At 42.5% G+C, this 17,443-nt stretch overlaps 1 protein-coding gene across 3 annotated transcripts in view; it reads left to right on the top strand.

Annotated features, from left to right (window-relative positions):
• Positions 1-17,443, top strand: part of AEBP2 (AE binding protein 2) — a 120,927-nt gene that overhangs the window by 62,093 nt on the left and 41,391 nt on the right. For all 3 annotated transcript variants that reach the window (XR_008373505.1, XM_053558131.1, XM_053558130.1), the window contains exon 2: positions 5,040-5,247. Coding sequence is in view for 2 of the 3 variants with exons in the window: in XM_053558131.1 (XP_053414106.1) it covers positions 5,040-5,247 (208 nt within the window). In the remaining variant the exon portion in view is untranslated. The remainder of the gene's footprint in view (positions 1-5,039; positions 5,248-17,443) is intronic.

Genomic DNA, 17,443 nt, shown 5'->3' with positions numbered 1-17,443 from the left:
GCAATGTGTCTAGGGGATGCTTGGTTCTGATTGAGTTGTGCTGGGGTTCTAAAACTTTGTCTACTATCTGACTTTCTGTGTCTCTTGTAATGCTTGGGAAATTCTCTGCTATAATGTCTTGGAGCAGAGAATTTGTGTCTTTGGGTTCATCATCTTCTCCTTCAGGTATCCCTATAATGTTTGATATTTTGGAATGATCCCATAACTCTCTCAGGTAATATTCTGTTCTTTTTCTCCATTTTTTCTGCCTCTTTCAATGCTTGGGATAGTTCAAAAGTCTTGTGTTTATCTGTTGCAAGTAATTTTTTCATTGAACTGTGAGAAAAATCTGGCCTCACACAGATATTTGTTGAAGAAGGGAAGTGGTATTTTAATAGCCTTTTGAGAGAATCATGTGGCTATTTGATAATATAGCAACACTTAGGAAGTGTTAGTTTCTAGTTTCTTTTTTTTTTTTTTTTTTGTAGAGACAGAGTCTTACTTTATGGCCCTTGGTAGAGTGCCGTGGCCTCACACAACTCACAGCAACCTCAACTCTGGGCTTAAGCGATTCTCTTGCCTCAGCCTCCCGAGTAGCTGGGACTACAGGCACCCGCCACAATGCCCGGCTATTTTTTGGTTGCAGTTTGGCCGGGGCCAGGTTTGAACCCGCCATCCTCGGTATATGGGGCCGGCGCCTTACGACTGAGCCACAGGCGCCGCCCAGTTTCTAGTTTCTTAAAGGTTATTTGCAATGCGTAATATGAAGTCTTGTCATTGAACTTCTTTTTATTTATGTTAAGACCATCATCTTGTCTTTCCCTGTCATGATAACATAGCATCCATGTTTTGCTTCCTCTGTTCATGTGCCGTGTCCTTTAGCAAGCTGATCTTGATGTGGTTCTCAAGGTTGGTAACCCTGTAGGCCCTGATCATGTCTGGCAAGCAGACGTTTGTCTGGAATAACTTGAGTTTTCAAAGATAAGAGCTGTTGTTGGAAGCATTAATGAGTTGGGCTTTGAATTCCCAAAGGAAGTAATTTTCATAAAATCTTATACCTTTAGTTTGTGCTTTTAGCTATAGGGTAGAAAATTCTAGTGTGCCAGATAGTTTGTAACAAGGCCCATGGAAAAGAGAAAAGGGAAAAAGTTAATGTTGAAAACATGTCATGTCTTTTCTCCAAATACTGCTTTGGAATTGCTAACAATTTGTCTTTTTGTTTATAAGACAAGCCTAAATAAGAGTAACACCCTGTTTCTTTTTTTTTTTTTTTGAGACAGCCTCAAGCTATGACCCTGCGTAGAGTGTCGTGGCATCACAGCTCACAGCAACCTCCAACTCCTGGGATCCAGCGATTGTCCTGCCTTTGCCTTCCAAGTAGCTGGGACTACACGTGCCTGCCACAATGCCTGACCATTTTTTTTTTTTTTGGTTGTAGCCATCATTGTTGTTTGGCGGGCCCAGGCTGGATTCGAACCTACCAACTCAGGTGTATGTGGCTGGCGCCTTAGCCACTTGAGCCACAGGTGCCGAGCCATAACACCCTGTTTCTGCAGAAAAATTAGCCAGGCATGGTGGCACATATCTGTACTCTTAGCTCCTTGGAAGGCTGAGGCAGTAGGGTCACTTGAGCCCAGGAGTTGGAAGTTGCTGTGAGCTATGATGCCATATTACTCTAGCCTGGGGCAACACAGTGAAACTTTGTCTCAAAACAACAGTAACAATAACTTAAGGATTTTCTGTTGTCACAGGCTCTGAGTGTGTGTGCACACGTTGGTTTGTTATTGTACTTTATGAGACAATTTCTTAGATTTTCATTTGGGTAATAATACTAATGAAAGAGATCTTTTAGAGCCTTACTACTCCAGATGTCTCAGGAGCAGCATCAAGCGCTAGTTTAAAATGTGCTATCTCAGGGTCTAACTAACCTGAGCTTACTGAATCAGAATCTGTAATTATTAAGAGCCCCTGTAATTCGTATACACATTAAAGTTTAAGAAACATTTTTAGATAGCTTTAGATAATGGAAACTATTGGAATGGTGTGAATGCTTTGTCTGGCTTAGGTTTTCTTTCAAATGCCAGGCTCTCCAGGTGTTCACATTTCATAGAATCAGTAAGTGTTTATTGAAAAAAATAATTAATTGAATAAAAAAAATTAATATATTTATGGTCTTCAAAATTGAAAGATGGGGCGGTGCCTGTGGCTCAAGGAGTAGGGCGCCGGTCCCGTATGCCGGAGGTGGCAGGTTCAAACCCAGCCCCGGCCAAAAACCAAAAAAAAAAAAAAAAAATTGAAAGATGGCTCCGTGCCTGTGGCTCAAGCAGCTAAGGTGCCAGCCATATACACCTGAGCTGGCGGGTTTGAATCCAGCCTGGGCCAGCCAAACAACAATGATAGCTGCAACCAAAAAATAGCTGGGTGTTGTGGCGGGTGCCTGTAGTCCCACCTACTTGGGAGGCAGAGGCAGGAGAATCACTTGAGCCCAGGAGTTGGAGGTTGCTGTGAGCTGTGATGCTACAGCACTCTACCCATGGCGACAGCTTGAGGCTCTGTCTCAAAAAAAATATTGAAAGATCAGGTAGATTATTTCTTTTTTTTTTTTTTTTTTGTAGAGACAGAGTTTCACTTTATTGCCCTCGGTAGAGTGCCGTGGCGTCACACAGCTCACAGCAACCTCCAACTCCTGGGCCTAGGCGATTCTCCTGCCTCAGCCTCCCGAGTAGCTGGGACTACAGGCGCCCGCCACAACGCCCGGCTATTATTTTTGTTGCAGTTTGGCCGGGGCTGGGTTTGAACCCGCCAGCCTTGGTATATGGGGCCGGCGCCCTGCTCACTGAGCCACAGGCGCTGCCCCCAGGTAGATTATTTCTAGATTTGGTTGTCTTGTTACATGAATTGTCGAGGAAGGACACTGATTTCTATGAAACCCATATTTAGCTCCAGGGCCTGTCAAAATCAGAAATTACATGTCATTTGTTTCCGGTTGTTGCTTTCATCAATCTTAAGAATGGAGGGAACCGGGTGGCACCTGTGGCTCAAAGGGGTAGGGCACTGGCCCCATATGCTGGAGGTGGTGGGTTCAAACCCAGCCCTGGCCAAAAACTGGAAAAAAAAAAAAAAAAAGAATGGAGGGAACCCTTGATTGCAGCATGGTTTTAGGGCCAAAAAGGAGTTTAGTATTGGATACATTGGGCCTAGTGTGGCTCACACCTGTAATCCTAACATGCTGGGAGGCCAAGGTGGTGGATTGCCTGAGCTCGCAGATTTGAGATCAGCCTGAGCCAGAGCAAGACTCCATCTCTAAAAATAGCTGGGCGTTTTGGGAGGTGCCTGTAGGCCCAACTACTCAGGAGGTTGAGGCAAGAGCCTTGCTTGAGCCCAAGAGTTTGAGGTTGCTGTGAACTATGACGCCAAGCCCTCTACCAAGGGCGACAAAGTGAGACTCCTCCATCCCCCTCCAAAAAGGATTGGATACTTTGTAGAAGTTGGAGGAGCTTAAGAGGGGATGTGAAGCAGAATTTCACTTGGCCTTGCTGGGCTCGGGGGAGACTGTGGGGAGGATCCTGAACAGGTATGTGTAGAGTGTCTTGAGTGCTTCTGGCTATGGGACTTAACTCCACGCCTCCACCTTGGTATTCACAGTTTAGTCTCCAGTGGTAGGCAGAGTTCATTCTCTTAACACACTATACTGTCATTCTATGAAGCTGTATCCACATGAAGTACTGTTTCAAGTGTCTGGTATCATACAGACTGATTAAAGAGTGCTTCGTGTTCCTAGATATTTGAACTTTTCTGTAAGGTTCCCCTTTTGTAGTAAAGGTAATAAGCAAAATTATGCTTAAGGGGTGTGCAACATTTTGGGTTCTCTGGGCCATCTTGGAGGAATGGTTGTCTTTAACGCCACACATTAAATATATATGCTAACAAAATCTGATAAACCAAAGGAAAAAAAAAAGGTCTGTGCATAATTTATGTGATACCTGCCAGCACAGATAAGCAGAATGTCCTTAGATAATCCATATGTGGCCCTTGGGCCACAGATTGGTGACCCCTGGTTGTGGATAGATTCTAAAATAAAGTTGGATGTCTCATAAGTTTGTGAGTCTCTCTTGTCCTTACTTTACTTGGCCCAATTATTTTCAGCTAGTTTTGGACTTCACACCCCTTTAACCACACACAAATTTTTTTTTTTGAGACAGAGTCTCACTTTGTCGCCCTGGTAGAGTGTGGTGGTGTCATAGCTCATGGCAACCTCAAACTCTTGGGTTCAAGCAATCCTCTTACCTCAGCCTCCCAAATAGCTGGGACTACAGGTGCTTGCCACAATGCCCAGCTATTTGTAGCAGTTGTCATTGTTGTTTAGCTGGCTTAGGCTGGGTTGAAACCCACCAGCCTTGGTGCATGTGGCTGGTACTGTAACCACTGTGCTACAAGCACTGAGCCGTGATCTGCTTTTTTTTTTTGCAGTTTTTGGCCGGGGCTGGGTTTGAACCCACCACCTCCGGCATGTGGGGCTGGCACCCTGCCCCTTTGAGCCACAGGCACTGCCCAGATCTGCTTTTTTTAAGTGAAAATACTATAAAATTTTTCACCTTTTCTGACATGATAAGAGGTAGGATATGAGTGACTAGAAGAAAAGATCCCAGGTAAACAGGTGATTTGCGGAATTGTAAAGATAATGCTTTGTGAATTGCTTACAGCTGCGAATGATTACTTTTCTCATGTTTCTTTGAACTCTGGAAGGGGTGAGAAGTGATAAACGTATGTGTGTGGTTTTTTTTCTGTAGGGCACAGTATTGGGGAGTTCATGTCTGCTAAGAGTTGCTGAAATTATTTCATATCTGGTTTTGGGTACCATGGTGTTTCTGCCTTGATTTGTATTTTATTGCCAATGAATTAATTTCGAAGCATTATTGCTTTCTCATGGAGAATATGTTTACTGTGTGTTGTTCATATGGAGAAGAATGTCCAGTGGTAATCTTAATTAAATATTTATAAGATTATATTCATGTTAGTGAATTCTAAGGAATAACACAGCCTTTTTTCTTCTTTTGTAGCATAAGCAGTACTATAATGGATGTAGACAGCACAATTTCCAGTGGGCGTTCAACTCCAGCAATGATGAATGGACAAGGAAGCACTACTTCTTCAAGCAAAAATATTGCCTATAATTGTTGTTGGGACCAGTGCCAAGCTTGCTTCAACTCTAGCCCAGATCTGGCCGATCACATCCGTTCCATACATGTAGATGGTCAGCGAGGAGGGGTTGGTTTTGTCTTTTCTTTTTTTCACTCCCTGTTTTCATTAGTTTTATTAATTTATAATTGCTAGCTAGGTTTTATTTCTCTAAATTATTTTTTGATAATTCCCACAAAATTGATAGAATAACATGAAAATAGGGCATATTATGTGTTGAATTTTAGTTTGCTTTTAGGTATGTTTATATTTGTAAGAAATTAGCATTTTTTTAAATATAGAGGAAATACTGTAAATGAATACAATACAAGGTTCTAATGTTTTGAATTGAGAACATTTAGGAATTGGCACTGTATCCTGGATTTCTCTTGTAAGGGGGTCCTAACTTATCCCTGAACCTGAAATTATCTGGAGAGACTATTGGTACCGGGATTAGTATGTGTAATCCTATTACATGACAGCCCTGACTCATTTTTTGTGAATGAGAATTTATCATCTTTCCCAGGTCTTGTCAGAGCTGATTTAGATAGAAAGTTCTGATCAGTCAGTATTGACCTATAGCCTTTCAGGAATATGTTTAATGGTGTTAGTTCCTATACCTTTTATTGGGTGGTGAGTAAAGAGCTAAGCAAATTAGGTGAGCCAAAGCGTAAAGGACCAAAGTATTAGTTTATACATTTTTTCCAAATTGACATGGGTTTATCTGGAATACTTACACAATTCATAGGTTTTCTAGAAATTAATGTCACATTGTAAGTACAGGTAATTTATTAGGCCATGTGTCTCCTACCAGCCTGTCATTGTTGAGGATTACTGATACTAAAGTGGTTAGAACATCACGGTTTAAAGTGAGTGGGTAACTATTTCCAAAGTTCTATTGGTACTTAGATTGTAGTATTTTTTTGTATTTTCATGTATGCATTTGTAACATTTTGAACAGTGGTTATCACATTTAAAATTTCTTTTTTTTTTTTTCTGGAGACAGTCTCACTCAGTTACCCTGGGTAGAGTACCATGGCGTCATAGCTCACAGCAGCCTCAGCTGTTGGTCTTGAGCAATCTTCTTGCCTTAGTCTCTCAAGTAGCTGGGACTGCACATGGCCTGGCACTATGCCCAGCTAGTTTTTTTATTTTTAGCAGGAAGGGTGTCTTGATTCTGCTTAAGCTGCTCTCAAACTCCTGAGCTCAAGCAATCCACCTGCCTCCACCTCCTGCAGTGCTAAGGATTATAGGCATCAGCCACCACACCTGGCCACATTTGAAATTTCTTTTAAGAAATATCTGTCCCTGTGAAACAATATGGTATAGTGTCAGCAGTCTTTTGATTACTCCAACTTGATAAGTAAACATTTGTATGTTAGTCTTCTTTTTTAGATTTAGTATGTATGATAGAAAGTCTGAGTCACCAGTAAAATGCTATACTTCCACATGGTATTTTAGAGAACTGTGTCCGTCACGTAGTGTTTTTACTAAAAAACTCAGCTTAGTGTTTAGGCTGCTTCAGTAACTTAGGCCCTTTTCCAACACCAAGATATCAGATATGTAATGTGAACTACCCTAACAAATTATGTTCTATCATAGATCTGCCTTTTGTGAGCCAGTGCTTGATGTCACTTGGTATATACCACTTTTGAGCCATGGTACTTTTTTTGTCACTTGATTTAGCAACTATATATAGAATCTTGAGCTATGTAGACGATCACTAAGCTTTTCTTAGTAGATGTGGGGAAATTTCACTTTTTTTTTTTTTTTTTAGATAGAGTCTCACTATGTCTCCCTTGGTAGAGGGCTGTGGTGTCACAGCTCACAGCAACCTCACACTCTTGGGCTTAAGTGATTCTCTTGCCTTAGCCTCCCAAGTATCTGGGACTACTGGCGCCCACCACAATGCCTGGCTATTTTTTTGTTGTTGTTGCAGTTGTCACTGTTCAGCAGGCCCAGGCTGGGTTCGAACCTGCCAGCCTTGGTGTATGTGGGTGGTACCCTACCCACTGTGCTATGGGCGCCAAGCTGGAAATTTCACATTTTTTTTTTTTTTTTTTTGAGACGGACCTTCAAGCTGTTGCTTTGGGTAGAGTACAATGGCATCACAGCTCACAGCAACCTCCAGCTCCTGGGCTCAAGCGATTTTCTTACCCCTGCCTCCCAAGTAGTTGGGACTACAGGCGCCCACCACAACGCCGAGCTATTTTTTTTTGGTTGCAGCCATTGTTGTTTGGCGGGCCTGGGCTGGATTCGAACCTGCCAGCTCAGGTGTATGTGGCTGGCGCCTTAGCCGTTTGACCCACAGGCGCCGAGCTGGAAATTTCACATTTTTAAATCTTGGAATCCTATCAGTGGAGTAGGCACACAGCCTCATGAGAATGTTTTCAGCCCTTAGAGATTTGTAGAAAAATAATGCACTTATAGACGGAACCGTCTAAAATAAGTCTGTAACCTAATCACTACAACTACTTGTACCTTATTGATAACTATGGAACTAAGTACAACGTTTTAGTGTTTTGGTTGGTGTGAAGGTAGTGAGTTAAATTACTTGATTGTTCACAGATTGCACTTCTTGTTCTCTTCCCCCCTTCTCACAGCTGCACTTGACTCATCGTTAAAAAAAAATATTTAAAAAAATTTTTGGGTATTTCTATTATGACTACTTGTTGAAATAAAAATCTTTCCATGTCATTTTTTTTTTTTTTTTTTTTGTAGAGACAGAGTCTCACTTTATCGCCCTTGGTAGAGTGCCGTGGCCTCACACAGCTCACAGCAACCTCCAACTCCTAGGCTTAGGTGATTGTCTTGCCTCAGCCTCCCAAGTAGCTGGGATTACAGGCGCCCGCCACAACACCCGGCTATTTTTTTTTGTTGTTGCAGTTTGGCCGGGGCCGGGTTTGAACCCACCACCCTCGGCATGTGGGACCGGCGCCCTACCCGCTGAGCCACAGGCGCCGCCCCCATGTCATTTTTTTGAACCCTTATTCACATTATTTTATGATTATAAATAATACAATTCTCCAGCTGATTTTGACCCAAGAAAGGAGTCCTTATTTATTTTTTTTTTTTTTGAGACAGAGTCTCTGTCACCCCAGGCTAGAGTGCCATGGCATTAGCGCAGCTCACAGTAACCTCAAACTCCTGGGCTCAAATGATCCTCCTGTCTCAGCCCCCCAAGTAGGGACTATAAGTGCCTGCCACCACACTCCAGTAATTTTTCTTTTCTTTCTTTCTTTTTTTTTTTATATTAAATCATAGCTGTGCACATTAATGCAATCATGGGCACCATACACTGGTTTTATATACCATTTGACATATTTTCATCACACTAGTTAACATAGTCTTCCTGGCATTTTCTTAGTTATTGCGTTAAGACATTTATATTCTACATTTAGTAAGTTTCACAGGTACCCTTGTAAAATGCACCGTAGGTGAGGTCCCACCAATTACCCTCCCTCTGCCCAGTAATTTTTCTATGTTTAGTAGAGATGGGGGTCTTGTTTTGCTCAGGTTGGTCTTGAACTTGAGGTCAAGGGGTCCTCTTAACTTGGCCTCCCAGAGTGCTTTAGATTATAGATGTGTGAGCCAGTGAATCTGGCCTGGAGTCCTCATCTTTGAAAGACATTTGTGTTTTTTTTTTTTTTGTAGAGACAGAGTCTCACTTTATGGCCCTCGGTAGAGTGCCGTGGCATCACACAGCTCACAGCAACCTCCAACTCCTGGGCTTAAGCCATTCTCTTGCCTCAGCCTCCCGAGTAGCTGGGACTACAGGCGCCCGCCACAACGCCCAGCTATTTTTTGGTTGCAGTTCAGCCGGGGCCGGGTTTGAACCTGCCACCCTCGGTATATGGGGCCAGCGCCTTACCGACTAAGCCACAGGCGCCGCCCGAAAGACATTTGTTAAACTGTGAATGTAGAGGATCAGATGTAGAAATGGCGGGCGGCGCCTGTGGCTCAGTTGGTAAGGAGCCGGCCCCATATGCCGAGGGTGGCGGGTTCAAGCCCGGCCCCGGCCAAACTGCAACCAAAAAATAGCCGGGCATTGTGGCGGGCGCCTGTAGTCCCAGCTGCTCGGGAGGCTGAGGCAAGAGAATCACTTAAGCCCAGGAGTTGGAGGTTGCTGTGAGCTGTGTGAGGCCATGGCACTCTACCGAGGGCCATAAAGTGAGACTCTGTCTCCACAAAAAAAAAAAAAAAAAATAGATGTAGAAATGGCATTCAGTTTTTTCTGCGTACCAGTCATTAGTATGTCGACTATGTTTTATGAATGACAAAATATGAATGAGAAGATGAAAACTTACACTAAAACAAGAAAACTCTTAATTTGATTTTGTGCTTTGACATTGGATTTTGTGTTGTGAGGAATAGTTGTGATTTTTTTTTTTTTTTGGAGATGGCCTTTTTGAAGGTAATTTGTTAAAAACATTTAACTTTTTTTTTTTTTTTTTTAAGAGACAGTCTCGGGCGGCGCCTGTGGCTCAGTGAGTAGGGCGCCTGTCCCATATGCTGGAGGTGGCGGGTTCAAACCCAGCCTCGGCCAAAAACCACAAAAAAAAAAAAAAGAGACAGTCTCACATTGTCACCCTCGGTAGAGTGCCCCATGGTGTCACAGCTCACAGCAACCTCCAGTTGTTGGGCGTAGGCAATTCTCTCGCCTCAGCCTCCTGAGTAGCTGGGACTACAGATACCTGCCACAATGCCTGGCTATTTTTTGTTGCAGTTTAGACGGGGCCAGGTTGGAACCTGCTACCCTCGGCATATGGGACCAGTGTCCTACTCACTGAGCCACAGGCGCCACCCATGTTAACCATTTTTTAAGTGTACACTTAGGTGGCCTTAAGTACATTCATATTATTGTTTGATCATCACTACTGTCAATCTCCAGTACTTTTTCTTTTTTTTTTTTTTTTTGTAGAGACAGAGTCTCACTTTATGGCCGTTGGTAGAGTGCCGTGGCCTCACACAGCTCACAGCAACCACCAACTCCTGGGCTTAAGCGATTCTCTTGCCTCAGCCTCCCGAGTAGCTGGGACTACAGGCGCCCGCCACAACGCCCGGCTATTTTTTTTTTTTTGGTTGCAGTTTGGCCGGGGCCGGGTTTGAACCCGCCACCCTCGGTATATGGGGCCGGCACCTTACCGACTGAGCCATAGGCGCCGCCCCAATCTCCAGTACTTTTTCATCATCATCCCAGTTTGTAACCTGTATCCATTAAACAAACTCATTCTCTCCCCTCATCTCCTGGTAACCACTATTCTGCTTTTTGTCTCTGAATTTTTCTATTCTGGGTACCTAATATAAGCAGAACAGAGCTCATCTTGATGGTGTAATTATTCCTATAGATTTCTTCTTTCTACTCGAAATGTTAAACTGTCATTATAGAGCAGAAACAGATGAGATAAAAATAGGTAACTATGGAAGCTTTTGGTAGAGTGCTGTAACATCACAGCTCACAGCAACCTCCAACTCCTGGGCTTAAACGATTCTCTTGCCTCAGCCTCCCAAGTAGCTGGGACTATAGGCGCCTGCCACAACTCCTGGCTATTTTTTTTTCTAGTTCTCATTGTTTGGCAGGCTCAGGTTGGATTCGAACCTGCCAGCTCTTGTGTATGTGGCTGGTGCCCTAGCTGCTGGCGCCTTAACCCTAGCCCTTGCCCTAGCCCTATAGGCGCTGAGCCCAAAGCAGTCTTTTGTGTTAAGTATAATAGAACTTTGTTCTCGGGTCCATACTTTTCTGCATGACTGGGTTCCAAAGATTAGACTTTGGTTATTGTACTAATGTAATTTCAAATTGCATTGTACTCTCACTGTACACCTAAGTCTTGGTAGGTGAGGATATTTGTCTTGTAGGATTTTAGTTGTTTAATATAAGATATATTCATATTCTTTTGTTTCTATTTCTCACATTAAAGCAATTTCCAGAAAGCTGTTGAAGTGTTTTTTCTTTTTTTTTTTTTAATTGTTACAGAGTCCCACTTTGTTGCCCTTGGTAGAGTGCCGTGGTGTCATAGCTCATAGCAACCTCAAACTCCTGGGCTCAAGCAATTTTTTTACCTCAGCCTTCCTAGTAGCTGGGACTAAAGGCACCCAACACAACGCCCAGTTATTTATTTATTTATTTATTTAGCAGGCTGGGCTGGTTCCAACGCACTAGCCCCAAATCATGTGGCCAGCGCCCTAACCACTGAGCTATAGGCGCCCCTGTTCAATTGTCTTTTTCTTTCTTTGGAGACTGAGTCTTGCTTTATGACCAAGGCTGGAGTACAGTGGTCCATGATAGCTCATTGTACCTCGAATTCCTAGGCTAAAGCTATCCGCCCTCATGAGCTGTTCATCTCATCCTCTCAAGTAGCTTTGTGTACAAGCACGTGCTACCATGCCTGGCTAATTTTTAAAACTTTGTGGTGCTAGGATTTTATCATGTTTTCTAGGTTGGTCTCGAACTCTTGGCCTCAAGCATTCCTCTTACCTCACTCAGCCTTCCAAAGTGCTGGGAGTACAGGCTTGAGATACCAAGCCTGAAAATCTGTATTTATTTATTTATTTTCTTAGAGACAGAGTCTCACTTTATCACCCTTGGTAGAGTGCCGTGGAGTCACAGCTCTCAGCAACCTTCAACTCCTGGGCGTAGGCAATTCTCTCGCTTCAGCCTCTCCAGTAACTGGGACTATAGGCGCCTGCCACAACTCCTGGCTATTTTTTGTTACAGTTTGGCTGGCGCCTTGTTCGAACCTGCCACCCTTGATTTGTGGGGCTGGCGTCCTACCCACTGGGTCACAGGCGCCTCCCATGCCTAAAAATCTTTTTTGTGTTATTTTATTGCAAATGGAACCAATTATTCATTATATTTACACCTTTTTTTGGGAGGGCATGTAGATTATACTGTTTACTTGCTCTACATTTAGAATACATTCAACTGATTTTAATTTATTGGTAATAAGGGAATTTCCTTATGCATACTTAAACTTCTGTCAGGTTATATTACATTCTTTTGTAGTGGATTTTTCATTTATTTACAGAAAAATTTGATGGATTTGTTTCCCACTTCAGGTGTAAGTGCGTTTATCTATACTGTCACTTAAGTTGTTACAGATATTGCGTTTATCTATACTGTCACATAAGTTGTTACAGATATAGGACTTGCATACATTCAGAAAGACACATAGTTAAGTTTGTTCAAGGATATCCACTAAAGTGAAGGCGACTATCTCAGTTTCTAGGTTGTACCAGCTTTTTGTATCTTGGGCACTTTGGAGGAGTTCCCTGAAGGTAAAACTAACCCATTCTCACAGAACTCGGTAAGAGTTCTTAAAATACTCAGAAAGCCCAAACTTCCCCATCGTTTTAGATCTCTATATCTTAATATGTTAAACCATTGTAATTTGAAGATTCTTTGGTAGCATTCCATAGGTTTCTTTTTTTAGTGACTGCCTGGCAGGAAAATTAATGGGGATTATTTTGAGAAGGGATCTTCAGTGTCTAAACCCGGTTTTCTGTTGACTAGTCTTTCTGAGAGAATATATCTTCATATACGTTTACAGATAATAAGATGTTTGGTAGGAGTGTTTCTGATGAAAAGGGAAGTAGAGGCTTAGACACCAAGTGATTATTCCAAGGTTACATGGTTGCAAAGCACAAGAGCTGGATAGAATTTGGTTATCTGATTCCTATTTCTGTTGTATCTAATATAACCTAACATGACGGAAGTCTTGTCTATATCATGAGAGAATGGACTGTGGACCTGTGTGTCTTTTTTTTTTTTTTTTTTGTAGAGACAGAGTCTCACTTTATGGCCCTCGGTAGAGTGCCGTGGCCTCACATAGCTCACAGCAACCTCCAACTCCTGGGCTTAAGCGATTCTCTTGCCTCAGCCTCCCAAGCAGCTGGGACTACAGGCGCCCGCCACAACGCCCGGCTATTTTTTGGTTGCAGTTTGGCCGGGGCAGGGTTTGAACCCACCACCCTCGGTATATGGGGCCGGCGCCTTACCGACAGAGCCACAGGTGCCGCCCGGACCTGCGTGTCTTACTCATTAAAATAGCCAGACCTTAATTCATATAGGGTAGAAGAACCTTGACAAATTATATTCTTGAACATACTCCTTCCAAATTTGGGTTGAATGTGAGTCCTATGATATTTGAGATTTGGGACTTAACTTTTACAATGGGAGAGCTTCTAGAAATAGAGTACAAAAATGGCTTTTACAAGGCCACTGATGGCTCACGCCTGTAATTCCAGCACTCTGGAAGGCTGAGGTGGGTGGGTTGCCTGAGTTCACAGATTCGAGACCAACCTGAGCAAGAGCAAGAACCTGTCTCTACTAAAAATAGAAAAAACTGAGGCAAGAGGATTGCTTGAACCCAAGAGTGTAGGGTTGCTGTGAGTTATGATGCCACAGTACTCTACCAAGGGTGACAAAATGAGACTGTCTCAAATAAAGAAATGGCTTTTACATTTTTTTTTTTTCTTGTAGAGACAGTCTCACTGTACCGCCCTCGGGTAGAGTGCTGTGGCATCACACGGCTCACAGCAACCTCTAACTCTTGGGCTTACGCGATTCTCCTGCCTCAGCCTCCCAAGCAGCTGGGACCACAGGCACCCACCACAACGCCCGACTATTTTTTTTTTCTTTCTTTTTTTTTATTGTTGGGGATTCATTGAGGGTACAATAAGCCAGTTACACTGATTGCAATTGTTAGGTAAAGTCCCTCTTGCAATCATGTCTTGCCCCCATAAAGTGTGACACACACTAAGGCCCCACACCCCTCCCTCCCTCCCTCTTTCTGCTCCCCCCCCATAACCTTAATTGTCATTAATTGTCCTCATATCAAGACTGAGTACATAGGATTCATGCTTCTCCATTCTTGTGATGCTTTACTAAGAATAATGTCTTCCACTTCCATCCAGGTTAATACGAAGGATGTAAAGTCTCCATTTTTTTTAATGGCTGAATAGTATTCCATGGTATACATATACCACAGCTTGTTAATCCATTCCTGGGTTGGTGGGCATTTAGGCCGTTTCCACATTTTGGCGATTGTAAATTGAGCTGCAATAAACAGTCTAGTACAAGTGTCCTTATGATAAAAGGATTTTTTTCCTTCTGGGTAGATGCCCAGTAATGGGATTGCAGGATCGAATGGGAGGTCTAGGTTGAGTGCTTTGAGGTTTCTCCATACTTCCTTCCAGAAAGGTTGTACTAGTTTGCAGTCCCACCAGCAGTGTAAAAGTGTTCCCTTCTCTCCACATCCACGCCAGCATCTGCAGTTTTGAGATTTTGTGATGTGGGCCATTCTCACTGGGGTTAGATGATATCTCAGGGATGTTTTGATTTGCATTTCTCTAATATATAGAGATGATGAACATTTTTTCATGTGTTTGTTAGCCATTCGTCTGTCGTCTTTAGAGAAAGTTCTATTCATGTCTCTTGCCCATTGATATAAGGGATTGGTGGCTTTTTTCATGTGGATTAATTTGAGTTCTCTATAGATCCTGGTTATCAAGCTTTTGTCTGATTGAAAATATGCAAATATCCTTTCCCATTGTGTGGGTTGTCTCTTTGCTTTGGTTATTGTCTCCTTAGCTGTACAGAAGCTTTTCAGTTTAATGAAGTCCCATTTCCTTATTTTTGTTGTTATTGCAATTGCCATGGCAGTCTTCTTCATGAAGTCTTTCCCCAGGCCAATATCTTCCAGTGTTTTTCCTATGCTTTCTTTGAGGATTTTTATTGTTTCATGCCTTAAATTTAAGTCTTTTATCCATCTTGAATCAATTTTTGTGAGTGGGGAAAGGTGTGGGTCCAGTTTCAGTCTTTTACATGCAGACATCCAATTCTCCCAACACCATTTATTGAATAGGGAGTCTTTCCCCCAAGGTAAGTTCTTGTTTGGTTTATCGAAGATTAGGTGGTTGTAAGATGTTAGTTTCATTTCTTGGTGTTCAATTCGATTCCAAGTGTCTATGTCTCTGTTTTTGTGCCAGTACCATGCTGTCTTGACCACTATGGCTTTGTAGTACAGACTAAAATCTGGTATGCTGATGCCCCCAGCTTTATTTTTGTTACTAAGAACTGCCTTAGCTATACGGGGTTTTTTCCAGTTCCATACAAAACGCAGAGTCATTTTTTCCAAATCTTGAAAGTACGATGTAGGTACTTTGATAGGAATGGCATTGAATAGGTAGATTGCTTTGGGAAGTATAGACATTTTAACAATGTTGATTCTTCCAAGCCATGAGCATGGTATGTTCTTCCATTTGTTAATATCCTCTGCTATTTCCTTTCTGAGGAGTTCATAGTTTTCTTTATAGAGGTCCTTCACCTCCTTTGTTAGGTATATTCCTAGGTATTTCATTTTCTTTGAAACTATGGTGAAGGGAGTTGTGTCCTTAATTAGCTTCTCATCTTGACTGTTATTGGTGTATACAAAGGCTACTGACTTGTGGACATTGATTTTATATCCTGAAACATTACTGTATTTTTTGATGACTTCTAGGAGTCTTGTGGTTGAGTCTTTGGGGTTCTCTAAGTATAAGATCATGTCGTCAGCAAAGAGGGAGAGTTTGACCTCCCCGACTATTTTTTTTTGTTGCAGTTTGGCCGGGGCTGGGTTTGAACCCACCACCCTCGGCATATGAGGCCTGCGCCCTACTCACTGAGCCACAGGCGCCGCCCTGGCTTTTACATGTTGTGCATTGGAAAAAATCTAAGGTTGGAAGAAGACCCTTGTCAGATTTTGGACTTTTTTTTTTTAAGAGACAGACTCACTTTATTGCCCTTGGTAGAGTGCCATGGTGTCATAGCAACCTCCAGCTCTTGATCTTAGGTGATTTCTCTTGCCTCAGCCTCCCAAGTAGCTGGGACTACAGGTGCCTGCCACAACACCTGACTATTTTTTTTTTGTTGTTGCAGTTTGGCCGGGACTGGGTTTGAACCCACTGCCCTCGGAAATGGGGCTGGCGCCCTACTCACTGAGCCACAGGTGCCAGCCTGGAATTTTTTTTGTTGGGGGGTGGGGTGTCAAAGATCTTCCTAATATAGGTTTGAAAAATAAAATTTGGGTTTTTGAATGGTTTTGTGTCCTCTGTAGATCCTTCATGTGGAATTTTAGTGCCAGTTTGGTGTATGTGGACTATCTTTGTGGAGGTTTACTGCTTTTTTCCTCCAGAATTATTTTTGAAATATTTCATTTCAATATAGCCAACCATAGTTATTTCATTTTCTATAAAATTCACTAGGTTGAAGCTTTTGGTTTTTCTTTGAATCTGAATGTCTTTCCTTAATCGTGTTACTGGATATTATTCCATCTAGAGTCTAGACCATGCCTACTCACTAATTAATGCTGTATCCGATGTAATTAAAGAGTCTTTTATTATATCCATCGTCATTTTGCTCATAGGAAAAAAGTGAGAAGACAGAAATAGTTGTTTCTCCCAAACATAATGGTTGGTTGAGTAATGTTAGGTAGAAATAACAATTTTGTGGAAGGAACTAAACACTAGCTTCTCTGATTTTATTTTATTATTTTATTATTTTTTGAGACAGAGTCTTTCTTTGTAGCCCTCGGTAGAGTGCCCTGGCGTCATGGCTCACAGCAACCTCAAACTTTTGGGTTCAAGCAATATTCTTGCGTCAGCCTTCCCAGTAGCTTGAGCCCAAGAATTAGAACCCTGCTAATTTTTCTCCTTTTTAGTAGAGATGATGTCTTGCTCATATTCAGGTTGCTCTCCAGGCTCAAGTGATCTTCTTGCCTCGCCCTTCTAGAGTGTTTGGATTATAAACCACCACACTTGGCTCTAGTTTGACATTTTGTATTAAATTTTACATCATAATCAGGGTTTTTGGAAATAATAATAATTATTATTTTTGAGACAGTCTCACTGTGTTGACCTCAGTAGAGTGGTGTGGTGTCACAGCTCACAGCAACCTCCAAATCTTGGGCTTAAGCAGTTCTCTTGCCTCAGCCTCCCAAGTAGCTGGGCTACAGGCGCCTGCCACGACACTTGGCTATTTTTTTGTTGCAGTTGTCATTGTTGCTTAGCTGGCCCAGGGCAGGTTCGAATTGGAACCCAGCACCCTCGGTGCATGTGGCCAACACTGTAACCACTGTGCTACGGACACCAAGCCTGGAAATAATATTTTTAAGTAGTTTTTTTGGCGATAGAGTCTAACTCTGTTGCCCAGACTAGATTGCAGTCATGATAATGGCTCACTTCAACTTCAAACTCCTGGGCTAAAGAGATCCTCTTGCTTCAGCCTTCTGAGAACCTGGGTGTATAGGCA

This window comes from Nycticebus coucang, chromosome 12 (genome assembly GCF_027406575.1).
Source record: "Nycticebus coucang isolate mNycCou1 chromosome 12, mNycCou1.pri, whole genome shotgun sequence".
NCBI lineage: Eukaryota > Metazoa > Chordata > Mammalia > Primates > Lorisidae > Nycticebus > Nycticebus coucang.
The sequence above is the reverse complement of the archived record's forward strand: the minus strand, read 5'-3'. Positions and strand labels throughout refer to the sequence as shown.